Source organism: Rana temporaria, chromosome 3, assembly GCF_905171775.1.
Source record: "Rana temporaria chromosome 3, aRanTem1.1, whole genome shotgun sequence".
In the NCBI taxonomy this organism is placed as follows: Eukaryota; Metazoa; Chordata; class Amphibia; order Anura; family Ranidae; genus Rana; species Rana temporaria.
In genome coordinates, this window is record NC_053491.1 from 223,024,734 (window position 1) to 223,042,500 (window position 17,767).

Below are 17,767 nucleotides of genomic sequence, written 5' to 3' on the forward strand. Positions count from 1 at the left end.
CTTGCCTGGCCTGTCAGTTTAGGTGAACGGCCATGTGTTGGTAGGTTTGCAGTTGTGCCATACTCTTTCCATTTTTCAATGATGGATTGAACAATGCTCTGTGAGATGTTCAAAGCTTGGGATATTTTTTAGAACTTAACCCTACTTTAAACTTCTCCACACCTTTATCCCTGAGATTAAATTACACACAGGTGGAATCTATTTACTAATTAGGCGACTTCTGGAGGCAATTAGTTACACTAGATTTTAGTTAGGGGTATCAGAATAAATGGGGCTGAATAAAATTGCATGCCACACTTTTAAGATATTTATTTGTAAAAGAATTTACATGCTGAAACCAGTGCAGTACAGTGCTATTGTATAATCGGTGTAGCAGTGATCAGGGATACTGACTGGTAACAGTAAGCACAAAAAATAATAATAATAATAATTGTTTTTCAATTTATTTTTTATGATCTTTCTTTCTAACACACTGTGACCAGAGCAATACCGTGTTACTATAGTAACACTGTACTACTCTGGGAACGTGATTGTTTTTTTTTACATATTATGATGAAATTTACTGGTATAAGCAACTATTTTTACTGAACGAAAGAAATGAAGGAACACCAACCATAGGATGGACTATGGGTGTCCTGAGGTATTGCGGTGCCACGTCCTAGCATAAGTAAAGATTTTTAATTTTGAAGGAATAATGGACTTTATAGGCACCAATGGTCAACATAAGATATAAAAAAGTTTTTTATTGATACAAGCCCAGAAATCTGGGTAATTGAATCAACAATTACAGTATAGAAAAACAATATAAAAAAACATATATTTGGCTATATTAAAAACATTAGTAAGCATAGAGTATCTCTAAAATGCTAATAACCCAGATGGGTTGTACAAAAACCACAAATAGTCCACAAGGGACAACAACAACAGTTGGTGAACAGACGTAGACTTCAGTTGGCGTATTTTTGATACATAGGCTCTACATGTTTCGCATATTACTGCTTCTTCAGGAGCTTAAAAAGAAAACTTTCATCCGCATTGATGGGTAAGGAAAAATATATGTATGAGAATTCCAAAAGTAATTCTGGATCACTGTGGTAACAAGTTCCAGATAGCGAGATGGATAAAGGTGTGTGTTTTCGGACAGATAAGGACTGGAGTGTAAATCCAGAGTACAGGGTACAGCAAATGTAGGGCTGGTTCAAAGTTTAGAAAGGAGTGCAGGATCATATATATATACTGCACAATTGTAAGTAAGATGAAAATATACCCATAAGGGTTAGGACGAAATCCCAAAATTGTAGGGACCAGACCAGACCGTTAGAACAAAGCTGTAATGGTATGAGATGGTATCATGTCCAAATACACCTGCTGTCTCACACGCCACTGTGTATGGGAGCAAACGTGACTTTTGGAATTCTCATACATATATTTTTCCTTACCCATCAATGCGGATGAAAGTTTTCTTTTTAAGCTCCTGAAGAAGCAGTAATATGCGAAACATGTAGAGCCTATGTATCAAAAATACGCCAACTGAAGTCTACGTCTGTTCACCAACTGTTGTTGTTGTCCCTTGTGGACTATTTGTGGTTTTTGTACAACCCATCTGGGTTATTAGCATTTTAGAGATACTCTATGCTTACTAATGTTTTTAATATAGCCAAATATATGTTTTTTTATATTGTTTTTCTATACTGTAATTGTTGATTCAATTACCCAGATTTCTGGGCTTGTATCAATAAAAAACTTTTTTATATCTTATGTTGACCATTGGTGCCTATAAAGTCCATTATTCCTTCAAAATTAAAAACCTATTTTTACTGAACGAAACATTTTCATTCAGTGTCTTTTGTTGTGATTAGCTGTGGTTGGTCAAAGTGAATCACATGGTACATACGGGCTTTGAATGGCACTTGGTTGTGAGTGTCACCGGCGCAAAATAAAATAAAATAAATATAAATATAAACCGTGATCTGCTGCAGTACTGTGTGCCCTTGGTAGGGGTTAATAGTGCATAGGAAAAAATGTTACTGCGCTGATCTAATTATCCAGAGGGTTTCATCTCTGGAAGTGTGGGCTGTGGATTGATAGAATACACCCTCAACCATAAGTGGAATATATATATCAGGGCCACAATGTGCCCAATCTTAGATGTGGATAACCTAAATACAAACACTCTATGAAAATATATAAATTAAATTTGAATCATGCATATGTGACACAGTAATTTTAAACTTGAATCACAGATATAAATTGGTGTATCGGCATACACATCAATCAATATGCCACAGTGCTCCTGTGAAAGAGTGGCTATTGTTGTTGCTACTAGCCGGCTAAATAGTGAAAACAATACAAAAAATATAGTATTTAAAAAATAATATATAAAAAACACACAATGTGCAATGTGCCAACTGCACCGTGAATTGTCCAATAACTGATATTGGAAACAGATAATCCCAAAAAAGATTCAATGTTGGTAGTGCTGTATACAGACAAGTGCCGCTATCTCTTCCACCCGACAAAGATGTGCCACCATCACCAATGGTTAAAATCAACACTCACCAGACCCCAGATATTATTAGGCTCCAAGGTGGTGTCTTTTCTTCATCCGTCAGTGGGTGTTACCTCCTTTTTCCTTTTACAAGGTATCCTTAAATCCTCAAAGACAAGGGGCTCATCATGGTGTAGTATGTTAAAATATATTTATTTAAAAAAAGGTAAAAAAAATAACACTTACAATATAAAGTGCCTCTGACCGGCACTGAGTGTCTTTGGCAGTGTCAACCGTTAAAAGCCGCTGACGAGCATTTAAATGGCGTCCTAGGAGGTGTGCATGCCCCGCTTTTCTCCGCAGGCTGCCTGGACACACACATAGAGGGTGAAGCACATCAGCACGCAAGGACCCCTTGTAGCAACACATGCGGAGAAAAGCGGGGCATGCACACCTCCTAGGACGCCATTTAAATGCTGGTCAGCAGCTTTTAACGGTTGACACTGCCAAAGACACTCAGTGCCGGTCAGAGGCACTTTATATTGTAAGTGTTATTTTTTACCTTTTTTTAAATAAATATATTTTAACATACTACACCATGATGAGCCCCTTGTCTTTGAGGATTTAAGGATACCTTGTAAAAGGAAAAAGGAGGTAACACCCACTGACGGATGAAGAAAAGACACCACCTTGGAGCCTAATAATATCTGGGGTCTGGTGAGTGTTGATTTTAACCATTGGTGATGGTGGCACATCTTTGTCGGGTGGAAGAGATAGCGGCACTTGTCTGTATACAGCACTACCAACATTGAATCTCTTGTTTGCTGGAACCTATTGTATAAGAGCAAGATTGCTTGTCATTGGACTATTTTCAGTGCAGCTAGCACATTGCACATTTTATTGGTTGTTTGATAACTATATATATTTTTATTCTTTGATATATTTTTTGGGATTATCTGTTTCCAATATCAGTTATTGGACAATTCACGGTGCAGTTGGCACATTGCACATTGTGTGTTTTTTATATATTATTTTTTATATACTATATTTTTTGTATTGTTTTCACTATTTAGCCGGCTAGTAGCAGCAACAATAGACACTCTTTCACAGGAGCACTGTGGCATATTGATTGATGTGTATGCCGATACACCAATTTATATCTGTGATTCAAGTTTAAAATTACTGTGTCACATATGCATGATTCAAATTTAATTTATATATTTTCATAGAGTGTTTGTATTTAGGTTATCCACATCTAAGATTGGGCACATTGTGGCCCTGATATATATATTCCACTTATGGTTGAAGGTGTATTCTATCAATCCACAGCCCACACTTCCAGAGATTAAACCCTCTGGATAATTAGATCAGCGCAGTAACATTTTTTCCTTTGAATGGCACTGTCTGTACCATGTGATCACTTTGACCAATCACAGCTAGCAACACAATTGTATACAACTGATAGCATGAAAGGAAGCCATCCATAGTTTACAACTGTCATGTGATGTAATTGGTCACAGTGATCACAGTGATCATACTGGCAGCGGGTCGGAACAGTGATCAATACAATGATCGCGCCGCTGCACGGCCCCACGAGAGGCACATCTTCCCAGGTCAACAGTTCTCCCACCCCACGGGCATGGGACAATAGGTCGGGAAGGAAGGTGTTAAGCTCCACCTCCACCCAACTGCACCCCTGGATCCCACAGGATTCCTGTGGGCCGTTATAGTGATAACAATACTAACTAAGGAATGTTAGATAAATCATATTGTCAAATCAACTACCAACAAAAAAAGTACATAAGTCAATATTGGTCTGTTCTGTTGTAACAAAAACACTTGAAACTGGCTGATGCTGCTTCACCCGACATGTACGTTCTAGGTTACACTATAAATCTAACTTACTGGTGAATCCTCTGCTGGCTGAAGGGTGCAGTGTAACAGTCATTTTCTTCCAGGTCCGGAATTGTCTCCTTGTCCAATCTCATGGGCTTTTTAGGCAGCCATCCCCGAAACCTGCTCAGTTGCTTCTCCATCCTTAAAAAAGCGGACAAAAGATTAGCCTTTACGCTCAAAAAATCTAAATTGTATCACATGATTATAATTGTTTGGTAATTTACAAAAACTATTTTTAAAATACAATTTTTTTAATATGAAATCTTCTGTCACACTACATTAGGGCCCATTGACACTTGTTAGTTTGGAACTGCAGACAGAATCGCCACCCCAAATGTGATGGGATTTTGCTGTGATTGTAGTGCAACAGAATTGCGCTGCAATCGTGGTATAACATGCCTTTAAAGCAGTGGTTCTCAACCTTTCAAGTGCAGTGACCCCTTGATAAAATTTCCCAATTTGTGGAGACCCCTAACAGTAAAATTATTTTCGTAGCGCGGGTTGTCAGCACCCAAAGCAAGACAAGTAATTTGCGCCCCTAACCCACGGACATTTAGCACTCCACACGTACAGTATTAAAACCCCATATGGTACATATTAGGATGTACCACTCTTTCTCTTTGTTCTCATTTCTTTGGCTTTTATCTCTCTCTATCCTAATTTCTTGTTCCCCCCCCCCCATACCTCTCTCTAGCCATCTGTCTTGTTATTTCTCTTCCTTTTTCTGTGTTCCTCTCACTTCCATGTATTCTCTATTTGTATTCCTTATATTACTCCTTGGTGGGGGGAATGGGGTGAGTGTCAGTGCTGGGGGGAGTTTTGATCAGCCAACTTAGGTGCTCTTGATCAAGGTCATCTGCTGATCTGAGAACTGTAGTGAGGACTTTTAATGGGAACTATAGTCACAGGTAGTGTTACTCACTGTGTCTCTGGCTTTACTGTGTCTCTAACTTTGTGGTGTCTCGTAGCAGTGACACCTATGCCTAAATCAGGAGATAGGGTCTCCTCCAGCTCCTCCCACTTCACACCAGTCAGCTGACCTCTAGTCTCTGCCCCCCAGTCATGCCGTGAACTGAATGGGCGGCTGCAAAGAGGCTGAGTGGGGCTTCAGGAACAGCCCAGAATTTGGTGACCCCTGGCAAATCATCATTCGACCCCCGAGGGGGTCCCGACCCCAGGTTGAGAACCACTGGTTTAAAGAATTGCGTGAAGCCTGTTGGCAAAAAAAGGAGCAGGAACTTCTTTTGGCTGACAAACATGCATAGGGTAGCCTATTAAAATGAATGAGCTGTTCTATGTGCAACACACGGAATCACATGAAAATCACCCATACAAAAACAAGTTCCCTCTATGCAAAGTATGAATGGGGCCTAAAGATCAAGAACAGTGGTCTCCAAACTGCATTCTGGGGGCCGGATGTAGCCCTTTGCTTGCCTTTATCTGGCCCTTAGGGCACTATTCCTCCCACTGATATGAAATGCTATTCTGCCATCTGACACCAACAATAGGGCACTACTCATCCCTATGATACAGACCACTATTCCTCCCCCTAGTACCAAATGTAGTACTGTTTATTTCTAGTGATGTCACATTTCCATTCCCACTGACCACAGTTTGTCTCTCCTAAAGTCTGAAGGACAATAAATCGGCCCTTTGTTTAGAAAGTTTGGAGACCCCTGATCTAGACGTAAAACACAACATTTATCAACAAATAAACCAGAAGAATACCAGTTAACCTCTGTGCATTTGTTTTTTGGATGTACTGGTTGACAGAAAAACTAAAGATATTTTCTGACGCCACACCATACCACATCTTAGCCGTCTAATAATTTTCTACTCCTCAGTATTTTTATTTTTATTAAAAACTACAATCCTGTGATCCTGGTCATACACAAACTGTATCCTTTGACATACCTATACACAACAACATACTAAAATGATCAGTCCAGGGATTTCTACAGTTCATATTCAAAGGAAATCCTTCATGAGTGAAACCTGGGGGGCTGACATTGCTGTAAGGGCTCATTTACACTTTCATTGCCCTCTAAAGGGTGATGTGCCACAGATGGCTCTTTAGAAACGTTTTGACAGGCAGTGACCTCACTACCTGATTTAAAACCCACAAAAAAATCACCTATGAGCCCCAACCATGTGTATAGCACGCAGTTGTGGCGAGACTGCAGTGCGGCCCCATTAAGATGAATGGTTTGCGTTCAGCAGGCGGTGCTGTAGGGTTGCCACCTCATCCCTTTAAACCTAAACACATATGAATTACACAGGTTCTGAGGCTAATTTAATTCAGGTAAGGCACAAAGTGAGTTTAATTAGCACCCTTAATCAGCACAGAACCTGTGTAATTAAAATGTGTTCGGTATTAAAGGGATGAGTTGGCAACCCTGCGGTACTGCCTGTCAAGTTAGACATGGGGGGGGATAATTTTTGCCACATGTGTACACCCCAGTCCGCTGCCTTTACAGCTTAAGAGGCAGCTGTTGGGGAGCTCAAAGTGTAAATGAGGCCTGAAACAGCAAGAAAACTTCTGGCAGAGCTTTCTTGCCGAGTAAACCGTGTGTGTGTACGAGGCTTTGAGGTTTCTCATCGAGAAAACTGCCCAGAATCTAGACGAGAAAAATAGAGAACCTGCTCTCTATTTTCTCGTCGGGATCCTTGGCAGTGTCGAGAAAACCGAGCGTGTGTATACTTACTTGCCTCCATGGAAACCCGTGCATGCTCGAAATGACTTTGACGCATGCGCGGTAGCTTCCAAGGCATAGGTAGGGTGAAGCAAGATGGTGGCGACGGCATCGAATGTGATGAGCGCATGCTCATCGTAGTCGATGACGTCACCGCGTTTTCGTGCCATTCAAAAGAACGACGGTTCTTTTGAATCGTACGTGTGTACGCTCGGCAAGAAAATCTTGCCAAGAATCTCGTCAGGAAAAACTATGTTTTTTTCCTGATGAGAATTCCGTGCGTGTGTACAGGGCTTCACAGTGAAGACAGGGCCCTGCATACTTTTGCTGGGATAGTGCCTTAGAAAGTACTGAAGCCATAAGATTGACAACCAGAGAACTAGAGTTTTCAAAAGAAATGTCAGACTTGATTTCTTTAAAATACCTCTAATTGTTGTCTATGAAGTACAATATTAGAAATATGGCAAAGAGAAAATATGTAAAGCGTTATAGATTTACTTTAACATATACATTATAAAAAACTCAAAATAAGTGCTCACCAAAAATACACTATAGTTTTTCTTCATTGTGAACCTGTTTGATTGAGATATTTAAAATATAACAGCATCATTCAGCATTATATTTGAATTATCTGGAATTATGAATGCACTGACACACATAAAAATACATTCTATTGATGTTTTTACTTGAATTTTTCTTGGCTTATAAAAGACAGTGTACAATTTTTTCCTACATAAATGTAGGAACAAATAGCTGTCTGTGGAATGATTAAATCGGAGTTACATTTGACAGGATTTCCCAGATACATTTTTACCACTTTTAAATATTCTGCACAATAAATATCAGCCAAGACAAAAATCTGATTTGAGTCATACTGACCTGCTCATGAACTTGTATCGTCTGTGCAGGTAATAGATTTTTCTCCTGGAAGAACAGCAAAAATGAAGCCAGTCGAGAAGAAAACCCATCGACAGTTACAGTATGAACTAACAAGAAAGCAAAGGAGATTGAAGACAGAAGCCTGTAAGAGGTGGAGGAAGAGACTAGAGAGATTAACACACACACCAGTCAGCAGGAGACTGTTGTGTCATCATTGCTATACACATCTAATGCCCTCTACACCTTGGTCACCTTATGTATCCTTACTACCAACACCAAGAACATATATGTTAGGCTTCTGTACACTAACACACCTTGTCTGATCATTGTTTTCAGCCATTTAGTTGAACACATACAAATGTTGAACAAATGCCTGTTTTGTAAAGGAAAAATAATATTACTGTTATTATCACATGTTATGTTATCTACTAATATCTGAAAGAGTACTATCATTTTCACACACAGGGCCAAAATAAACAGAGTAACGAGCATTGATGTGTAGTTACCTGGCAGTGTAACTATATTCCTCTGGACCCTGATACAAAATGTGGACTAAATAATATCTCTACCTATTATTAACAGTCCCTACCATAGGCAACATAGTAACACGCATGCATGAAGGCAACAAGGACTACTGAATCAGACATGGAGCTGTCCCCCATGGACCATGGGTTCAGTAATAGATGGTACTCCTCTGACAGAATTTAGGAACTGGTTTTAAGCTGCCTACATACCCCTTCGCTGACAACATTTGATTATTGTTCAGCTGCCATTAGTTATGGCAGCAAACCACCAATTTCCTTTCTTCTGCAGACTTTATGGGTGCCACTGGAGACAACTGTGATTGTGGCACATTATTTTTTTTTTCCTTTTTTATCAAAGGTATTTGTTGTGTGGTTACATTTTTTGTTTGTTTCCAAAATAGGCTTGGTCTTTATATACCTACTTACATTGTTCCACTATTCATATTTTGAATGTAAGCTAATTGGGTTGGTTTACTAAAGGCAAAAGGGTTGCTCACTTTGCAAAAGCAATTGCACTGTAGTCTGTGTAAAAACATCCCCCCCGAGTTGGTGAAATTTCATTTTGCAAAGAATACTCAATCATGTGCAAGGGAATAATAAAAATAAAATAAAAAACACAGCAGAGCCTTACCTAATTCACTAAGCTTTGGGGAAAATCCCCTTGCAATCTTCAGTTTCCCTTGTATAGTGAACAGTTTGGTTGCCTTTAGTAAATCAAGCCCAATGTCTTCAGTTAAAGGGAGTAAGAAGAAAGGGGATTTAGAACTGCATTTTAGCCTTTCTTCTAGGAAAAGTGTTGTGTGATATAGAAAGATAGGATCAGGGAAAAGGCATTTAAACAGCAGATCTGCAATTGCATATGGTTTAGAACTGCCCTGTCTATGACTCTTTGGGGAAGATTTTCCCAACACATTCTGTCCCTGTGACACCCAGACCAGAAATGTGGAGAAAGGATGCCATTGGGGTAGAAAGGCAACAACAGCAATGGAAAGTTCCCATGGGCTCTACCCTTCACCACTCTACTTAGGGGTTTTTGTGTCTGTTTCTGACCCCATTTATGTCTCTCCTTGTTCCTCTCATCGCCTGTTTGCTATAGAGAAAGTGAAAGGAAATATCCTCAATGAGAACATACTGTAGACAGAAATAGACATATATAATGCCCCGTACACACGATCGGATTCCCGGCGGTAAAAAGTCCGCCGGAAATCCCGGGGGGAAAGCCGAGAACCTGCTCGGTCACTTTCCCCATGTACGCACCAGAGGTTTTCCCGTCAGGAAAACTGCGGTGAGAGCTTTAGCCGGGAATCCCAGACTTTCAGGAAAACTGCCATGGAGCATATACACGGCCAGTTTTCCTGGCCAAAAGTTGTCATGGCAGTTGTGTGCGTATGAGGTTTTCCCACTATATATAAAAAAAAGTTTTGTCAGAAATTGGAGAAGTTGTGATCATACATATTTTAAATAAACTTAACACGTGTGTGTGTTTGTGTGTTTATGATTTCCACTCCTTAAATCTGAAATTAATGCCCCCCCCCCCCCCTTGTCAGTATCCACAAATAAATGCATTTTGTACCTGCTGCTTGCCCATAGTTGGGATCAAATTTGGTATAATAAAAGGTTTCCTTCAGCATTTTCTCCCCATAGTAGCATTGCAGAGACTACCACACTAAGCTAAATTACAGCACAAAAGCAGTACATTTAGCTTTATCTAACAATAGGCCTAGTACCATGTTATATAGACTATATCAAATATATACTGTGTGTGTATATATATATGTGTGTGTGTATACACACATATATATATATAGGAAGGCCAGTATGGTGGCCTGAAATTATGGGAGGAGCCCGGGGGTATTTATCTTGCATCTCGTAGTGTCCAAAATGCAACAGTTCCGTCCCGGGGTAGATATTAAAGACTCTCACACCTGGTGCCCAGTTGCCATTCTTGATCAGTTGTTAGCTTATCTGTCCGACCTCTCGGAGGCTAGCCCATTGCTACCTTTCCCTACTAACCCTCTAAGTGGTAGCCAGTTCACCAGACACATTAGGATCCACTTGCGCAACCTAGGCCTTGACCCCGGACGATATTCTGGACATTCCTTCCTTCCGGATCAGAGCAGCATCAGCAGCATCATAAAACAAGGTTCCGGACCACGTCATCAAGAAGATGGGCAGGTGGAAATCCGCTTGCTTTGACTGATACATCCCCAATCCACAAGCAGAAATGTTACAAGCCTTCAGCAAGCTGGCCCAGTAGTACCTTGTCAGCTCAAATAAATAATTACCTCCCTAACCAAGTGTTTGCCCCATTCTCTTGGCATACCGTCCAGCAGACCAGGGCACACTTCAGATCTATTTTAAGTTGTTAGTCTTGTGACGTGTTTATGTGGTTCACATCTCTCCTGGTCATAGGGCTCTGACCATAAATATATATATATATATATATATATATATATATATATATATATATATATATATATATATACATACACATACATACACAAAAAGTGCATCTATAAATTGACTTTACAAGAGCAGGTCATTTAAATTGACCTGTGCTTTGCTGGTAAAAAAAAACAAAAAACTTGTTTAAGTCTTTAAAAAGCTGCACATATATTATCTCTGTGCACCACTGCTTTCATTTTAGTATGTAGGCGGCTGATTCTCTTCTGTGGCTCACTTAATAGCATTGCGATAAACTAAGACATGAATTATAAATTATGTATACATAATTTATTTGTACTTGTCCCCAATAACCTCTAGTGAGCCATTAAAAGATTAATTCCACTAGCTGTGTGATTATGTGTGTGTGTATGAGACAGCGTTTGCTGATTGTCTGGGTGGCAGTTCATTACGTATCTCTGGAACAATGATAGCTGTATACACTCTATGCAACTGACACCCATCAGGGCATCATCCTCCCTGACATACAGATTATTTTTTCACTCTAAATTAATTCTTCTCCCTATGTTTTTATACTGAATAAATATTTACACTCTATACTATGGAGAAAACAAATTATTTTTTTAATTGCAAATGTCAGGGAAACCTGTACCGGGAACACCATATGTCCTGTAAATGCTGACCTCTCACTGAAAAATGCCAGTTGCCCAGCAGTCTTGCGAATCCTTCAATATTTTTTGAGTCACTGACTTAGAACTTGCACGAAGCAAGTAAAACTATAGTGACGTTAAACTTGATCTCCATAATTACTCTGGGTCAGTGATTGCAGGTTGATTTACTAAAACTGGAGAGTGCAAAACCTGGTCCAGTTCTGCATAGAAACCAATCAGCTTTCAGTTGTTTTTACTTAATTTAGCCTAATTAAACAAGCTGACGTTAGAAGCTGATTGGCTACCATGCACAGCTGCACCAGATTTTGCACTCTACAGTTTTAGTAACCCAACCTCACTTTGACAGCAAGGTAATTAACAGTTTCAGAGTTTGGCAATGGCAGACTCCTCTCAGCACAGGTTTTCTATACTATTCACAACATTCTAAAATACCCATAATATTAAAATTTAGCAACTGCTCCCTTGAACATGCTCTATACTTTGCTGCTCCTAATCAATGTTATTGGCCCCTAATCTATTTCAATGGGGTGTGTTTTTTTTTTTAAGCACATCATTAGAGCCTGATGATCGAATTGGCTTGAAAAAAGGGTGTGCTCACCAGCTGTGTGACAATAGCAAATTAATAATCACTATTGTCTTCCTGCTTCCTGCCCAATTGGCTGAGAGGAGAAGCGACCGTTTTGGCCGCTGAGGAGATGCAGGGGAATTCCGCCAAGGAGTAAAAGCAGGAGGAGGCCGCCAAAGCTGCCCGCGACCTAGATGGAGTAAGTGCAGGGCTGGTGGGCAGACGAGCGAGCGACAGGGGGAGGTATCTGGTATGCAGGCCTGGATTTCCCACAAGGCCACCAAGGCCAGGCCTCGGGGCGGCAGGGTGACGAGGGGCGGCAGCAGCATGGAGTCCCGCAACGCCCAGAACATACAGTTAAGGGCGGTAAGTTGCTTTCTAGCAGGACTAAATGTAGTGTGGGGGAATCTGCTCGCTGGTTAACAAGTGATTGTGGCAATGTCGCCGAAATCACTTGTAAAATGTGTGCTGCCGTCCGTCTTCCCCTTCCCCTCCCCCCCACTTACCTCTCTTTGCTGGCTCTGTCTTCAGGACTCTGTCCTCCCCTGGCCGCCGAGTCTGTCTCCTGTCCCTGCCGCCGATGTACACAAAGAGAGGGGTGAGCTGTGCTTTTACCATCTCAGCTGTGACAGGAGTTCTAGCACAGTGCTAGGACTCCTGTTTTGGAGGTGACAGGGTCAATAAAGAGAACCTGTCACCTCCAATTGCTATCACACAGGGAATTGTTTTCTCCTGTGTGATAGCAATAAAGTTACGTGGAAATTTTTTTTTATAAAAAATAATAAGAAATACATCACTAACAATTTGCCAATTTTAACTTACAGACGAATTTCTTACATTATTTGTACAACATGTATGTGTATTTTTTTTCTTCTGTAATCACTCAATAAAAACTTTATGAAAAAATAAATTAAAAATAGTAATAATTAAATTAATAAAAGAAAAAAGTTATTAAAAAGAAAAGAATAAGAAAAATAATATAAAAAATAATAAGAAAATTATAAAAAAAAAAGTAAAAAACAAGCTACAAATAAATAAAACAAAAAATAAGTCATAAAAAAAGTAAAAAAAAAAAAAAAGAAACAAAAAATATTTTAACTAACCGTGCCGCCCCTGCCTTCTGGTTGCCATTCTCCATGGTGGTTCGGCTGGCTGGGAGTGGGTGTATTGCGGAACCTGGCCTTGGGGCAGCAGGGAGAGGAAATCCGGCCCTGCTGGTATGCCGATCGAATGAGCGACATGGGATTTGACTGACCGACCGCCCAAACAGGGGAGGATGGGGGGTTTGACTGATGGACAAACCGAATTGGGGGATAGCCAGTGGTTTGTTTGTCCCCTCCCCAAAAATGGAGTACCAGCTGCCACTGCTTTCTCTGTATCTCATTTTGCCTCCAAGAGCTGCTATGTTATTTAATTAATCACACACATAGGTTGGACTTGATTGACTTGTGTCTATTTTCAACCTCACCTAATATGTAACTATGTTTCCATCTAGCAACCAGCTTGCCTGTGCTATAACTCAATGTTTAAAACTGCTAGTTCAGAGTTTTTATAACCTATTTTATTTTTTTTGTTTCTTGTGTACTGATTATTTATCTACAGATATGTTTCTGGTTATGTTGGTACAGAAAACATGGTGTCTCTGGTGATGTTGGTTTGGTACTGATTCTGTCTATACAGGCATGTTTCTGGTTATGTTGGTACAGAAATGATTTTGTCTCTGCAGCATAATTTTGGTGATGTTAGTAGGGTACTGTTTCTGTCTATACAGGCATGTTTATGGTTTTGTTGGTACAAAAATTATTGTGTCTCGGTGGTATATTTCTGGTAAAGTTAGTATGGTACTGATTCTGTCTATACAGGCATGTTTCTGGTTTTGTTGGTACAGAAATGATTGTGTCTCTGCAGCATATTTCTGGTGATGTTAGTAAGGTACTGTTTTTGTCTATACAGGCATGTTTCTGTTATGTTGGTACAGAAAACATGGTGTCTCTGGTGATGTTAGTAAGGTACAGATTCTGTCTCTACAGGCATGTTTCTGGTGTTGTTGCTTAATAAATGATTGTGTCTCTGCTGCACATTTCTGGTGATTTTAGTACTGTACTAATTCTGTCTATACAGGCATATTTCTGGTTTTGTTGGTACAGAAATGATTGCGTCTCTGTGACATATTTGTGGTGATGTTAGTATGGTACCGATTCTGTCTATACAGGCATGTTTCTGGTTATGTTGGTACAGAAATCATGGTGCCTCTTGTGATGTTAGTATGGTATTGATTCTGTCTATACAGGCATGTTTCTGGTTATGTTGGTACAGAAATGATTGTGTCTCTGTGGCATATTTCTGGGGATGTTAGTATGGTATTGATTCTGTCTATACAGGCATGTGTCTGGTTATGTTGGTACAGAAATGATTGCGTCTCTGTGGCATATTTCTGGTGATGTTAGTACGGAATTGATTCTGTCTATACAGGCATGTTTCTGGTTTTGCTGCTACAGAAATGATGGTGTCTCTGTGGCATATTTCTAGTGATATTAGTACAGTACTGATTCTGTATATTCAGGCATGTTTCTAGTTTTCTTGGTACAGAAATGATTGTGTCTCTGTGGCATATTACTGGTGATGTTAGCATGGTGCTGTTTCTGTCTATACAGGGATGTTTCTGGCTGCTAATATGTTACTGATTGTGACTGTTGGTTGTAATAGTATGGTGCTCTTTGAATCTCGCTGTCAATCGCATGTTTGATTAATGAATTGTAGACATATTTGTTAATCAGGGAAATATAAAATGGGCTGTGTGTACCTACCTGAAAGGCATCCTAACATTCATAAGTTCGGCATATCTTCCCAGGACCTCCCAGGGTGCGTGCACTTTTACAAACATGATGTCACTGTTGGTAATAGATGACTGTAATAAAACCACAGGAAGGACCAATGAGAGTGTGGAGTGCCATAGGTGTCCAGAAATTATTGCTCAAGCTAACCACACACTAGTTGAATTTCATTGGAAAATATTCATGTTAAGGTTTGTTTGATATTCTAAACTTTAGTGGGCCAGATTGACATTCAATGAGATGAGATGAGAAAATTCAAAGGAGAAATATGATTTTTTTTTCTGGAAATAACTAATTTCCATCAGTGAATGTGGTCTTCCTACAGAAAAGTCCATGCACTAGTGTTAAAAGCAAACTTTTTTTTAAGGAATAACATTCTTCAATCACTGATGAGTATTTTCATACCAATGTTCATAAGAAAGATCATTTGAAAATCTACTAATGTATGACCAACTTTAAGCAACATTAGTTACTGTGTGCATACCTCAAAAACACATATCCTAATGTTATTGTATTTCAGTAATCACACTCTGTCTTTTTTGTTAAAAAAATGTATAAAAAAAAATGATACTTTATTCGTTATTCTCTTTGAAAGATGCATTTAGAAATCTTCTACCCACACAAGTACTGTTTGTTGTACTTGTGTCACTTTGTTTTATATTATAACAGAGCACTCTTGTAATTATAATACAAAAGCACTCAATTCACTTGAAGTTCTTCTATTGTTGGTGCCCTGCTACTCCACACACTTGAGTCTCTCTCTTGTATTGCTTGAACACTAATACTTCTCTTATTACTGGATTACGGAATGCCTACAAGTACTGCAGTATACTGTTGGTCTTTCACTCACATTTATTGTTAGCCTAGTAGTTCTGCATACACATATGCCTTTTAGATTGTTATAATTTGAATTCTGTTCATTAAACGGTCAAAACGTGTGTCTCTAAAGGCATGAATTAGGGCATGCTTAATTTGCACACTCTAGTGTGTGGTTTTAAATTGTACTAGCAAACCACCTTGTTCTCACATCAGTAGTACGTAGGGCAACACTTCCCAATGCTGCTAATAGTGTTGGTTGAACGTTTGAGCCTAGTAAAAGTTTGGCCCAAACATCGTCTGTTTGCTCGATTCGAAGAATACCCGAATTTGCGGGGCGCCCACGAGCACCCCAAAATACACTGCGCGCTTCACAGTGCATTCTAGGGCCTTAAGTGGATGAAGCCTTGCACCTGACCGTTGGCCAGGTGCTAGGCTTTGCCAATTAGGGCACAGAGCAATGTCAGAGCCCTGATTAGACAGAGTGATGATACATTTCTTCAGTCATGGCTCAGTGCTCATAGTCTCACCCCACACTGAAAGGTTCCATCCCATAGGAAAATTTTGCAGTTTGTTGGAGTGGGGATAGATAGAGCAGGGCTCAGTTTACTACAAGAGAGTTAGTGTGTTCACAAGAGAGTTAGTGTGTTCACTTATTAACCAGTTGCCGACCGGGCAATAGCCGAATGACGGCTACAGCGCGGTCGAATAACTCTGGGAGGGCGTACTATGACGTCCTCCCATAATCGTGCTTCTGGGAATGTCCATGACCATCAGGTATTCCGGACCCAGCACGTCACGGAACAGGGTATAGGGCCAATGACAGTGGCCCTTTACTATGTGATAGCCCCGTCCAATAATCGAGCAATCTGTTGTAAACAGACTAGAGCATGTCCGGTTCAGCTCCTCCCCTCACCTCGCAACGATTGGTACAATGTGCAAGGAGAGGAAGGAGCCAGGTGCAGCAGCGCTGTAGGCTGGAAAGGGAAATGCCCACAGCCCTGATCTCTGCTCCATCTCCATATATGCTCCAGCCATGATCATCCATGCTCCAGCCATGATCATCCATGCTCCAACCATGATCATTCATGCTCCAGCCATGCCCAGCCATGATCATCAATGCCCAGCCATGATCATCCATGCTCCATCCATGATCATCCATGGCCAGCCATGCCCAGCCATGCTCATCCATGCCCAGCCATGCTCATTTATGCTTCATTCATGCCCAGCCATGATCATCCAATCCCAGCCATGATTATCCATGCCCATCCATGATCAGCCATGCTCATTCATGCCCAGCCATGCTCATCCATGCTCAGCCATGCTTCTCCATGCCCAGCCATGCTCATTAATGCCCAGCCATGCTCATTAAGGCCCAGCCATGCTCATCCATGCTCAGCCATGCTCAGTCATGCTCATCCATGCTCAGCCATCCTTAGCCATGCCCATCCAAGCTCATCCATGCCCAGACATGCTCAGCCATGCCCAGCCATGCTCATCCTCCATGCCCAGCCATGCTGATCCATACCCATCCATGCCCAGCCATGTTCATCAATGGCTCATCCATCCCCATCCATGCTCATCTGTGCCCATCCACGGCTCATCCATGCCCATCTGTACTCATCCATGGCTCATCCGTGCCCATTCATGGCTCATCCATGCTCATCCGTGCCACATCCATGCCACATCAGTGTTCATCCACGCCAAATTCATGCCACATCAGTACTCATCCATGCCACATCAGTACTCATCCATGCCACATCAGTACTCATTTGTGAAAAATTAATGCCACATCAGTTCTCATTTGTTCCACATCCATATCACTACAGTGCCCATCAGTGTCTCACAAAAATGTTGGGGTGTAATTGTTGCTATGTACATGCTATGTACACATTTTAATTTTCTTTCCACATTTTCCAAAAACGTGTGGAAAAAAATGACGTGTTCAAAAGACTCATTATGCATCATAATTGATGCGTGTAATGCCGCGTACACATG

The 17,767-nt window shown here is 40.5% G+C and overlaps 1 protein-coding gene across 2 annotated transcripts in view; it reads right to left on the reverse strand.

Moving 5' to 3' along the window:
- ANO4 (anoctamin 4) overlaps positions 1 to 17,767 on the reverse strand; it is a 282,473-nt gene that overhangs the window by 117,966 nt on the left and 146,740 nt on the right. For both annotated transcript variants that reach the window (XM_040344320.1, XM_040344322.1), the window contains 3 exons: positions 14,927 to 15,027; positions 7,957 to 8,001; positions 4,394 to 4,525 (listed from right to left, as the gene is read on the reverse strand). In XM_040344320.1, the coding sequence (XP_040200254.1) occupies positions 4,394 to 4,525; positions 7,957 to 8,001; positions 14,927 to 15,027 (278 nt within the window). The remainder of the gene's footprint in view (positions 1 to 4,393; positions 4,526 to 7,956; positions 8,002 to 14,926; positions 15,028 to 17,767) is intronic.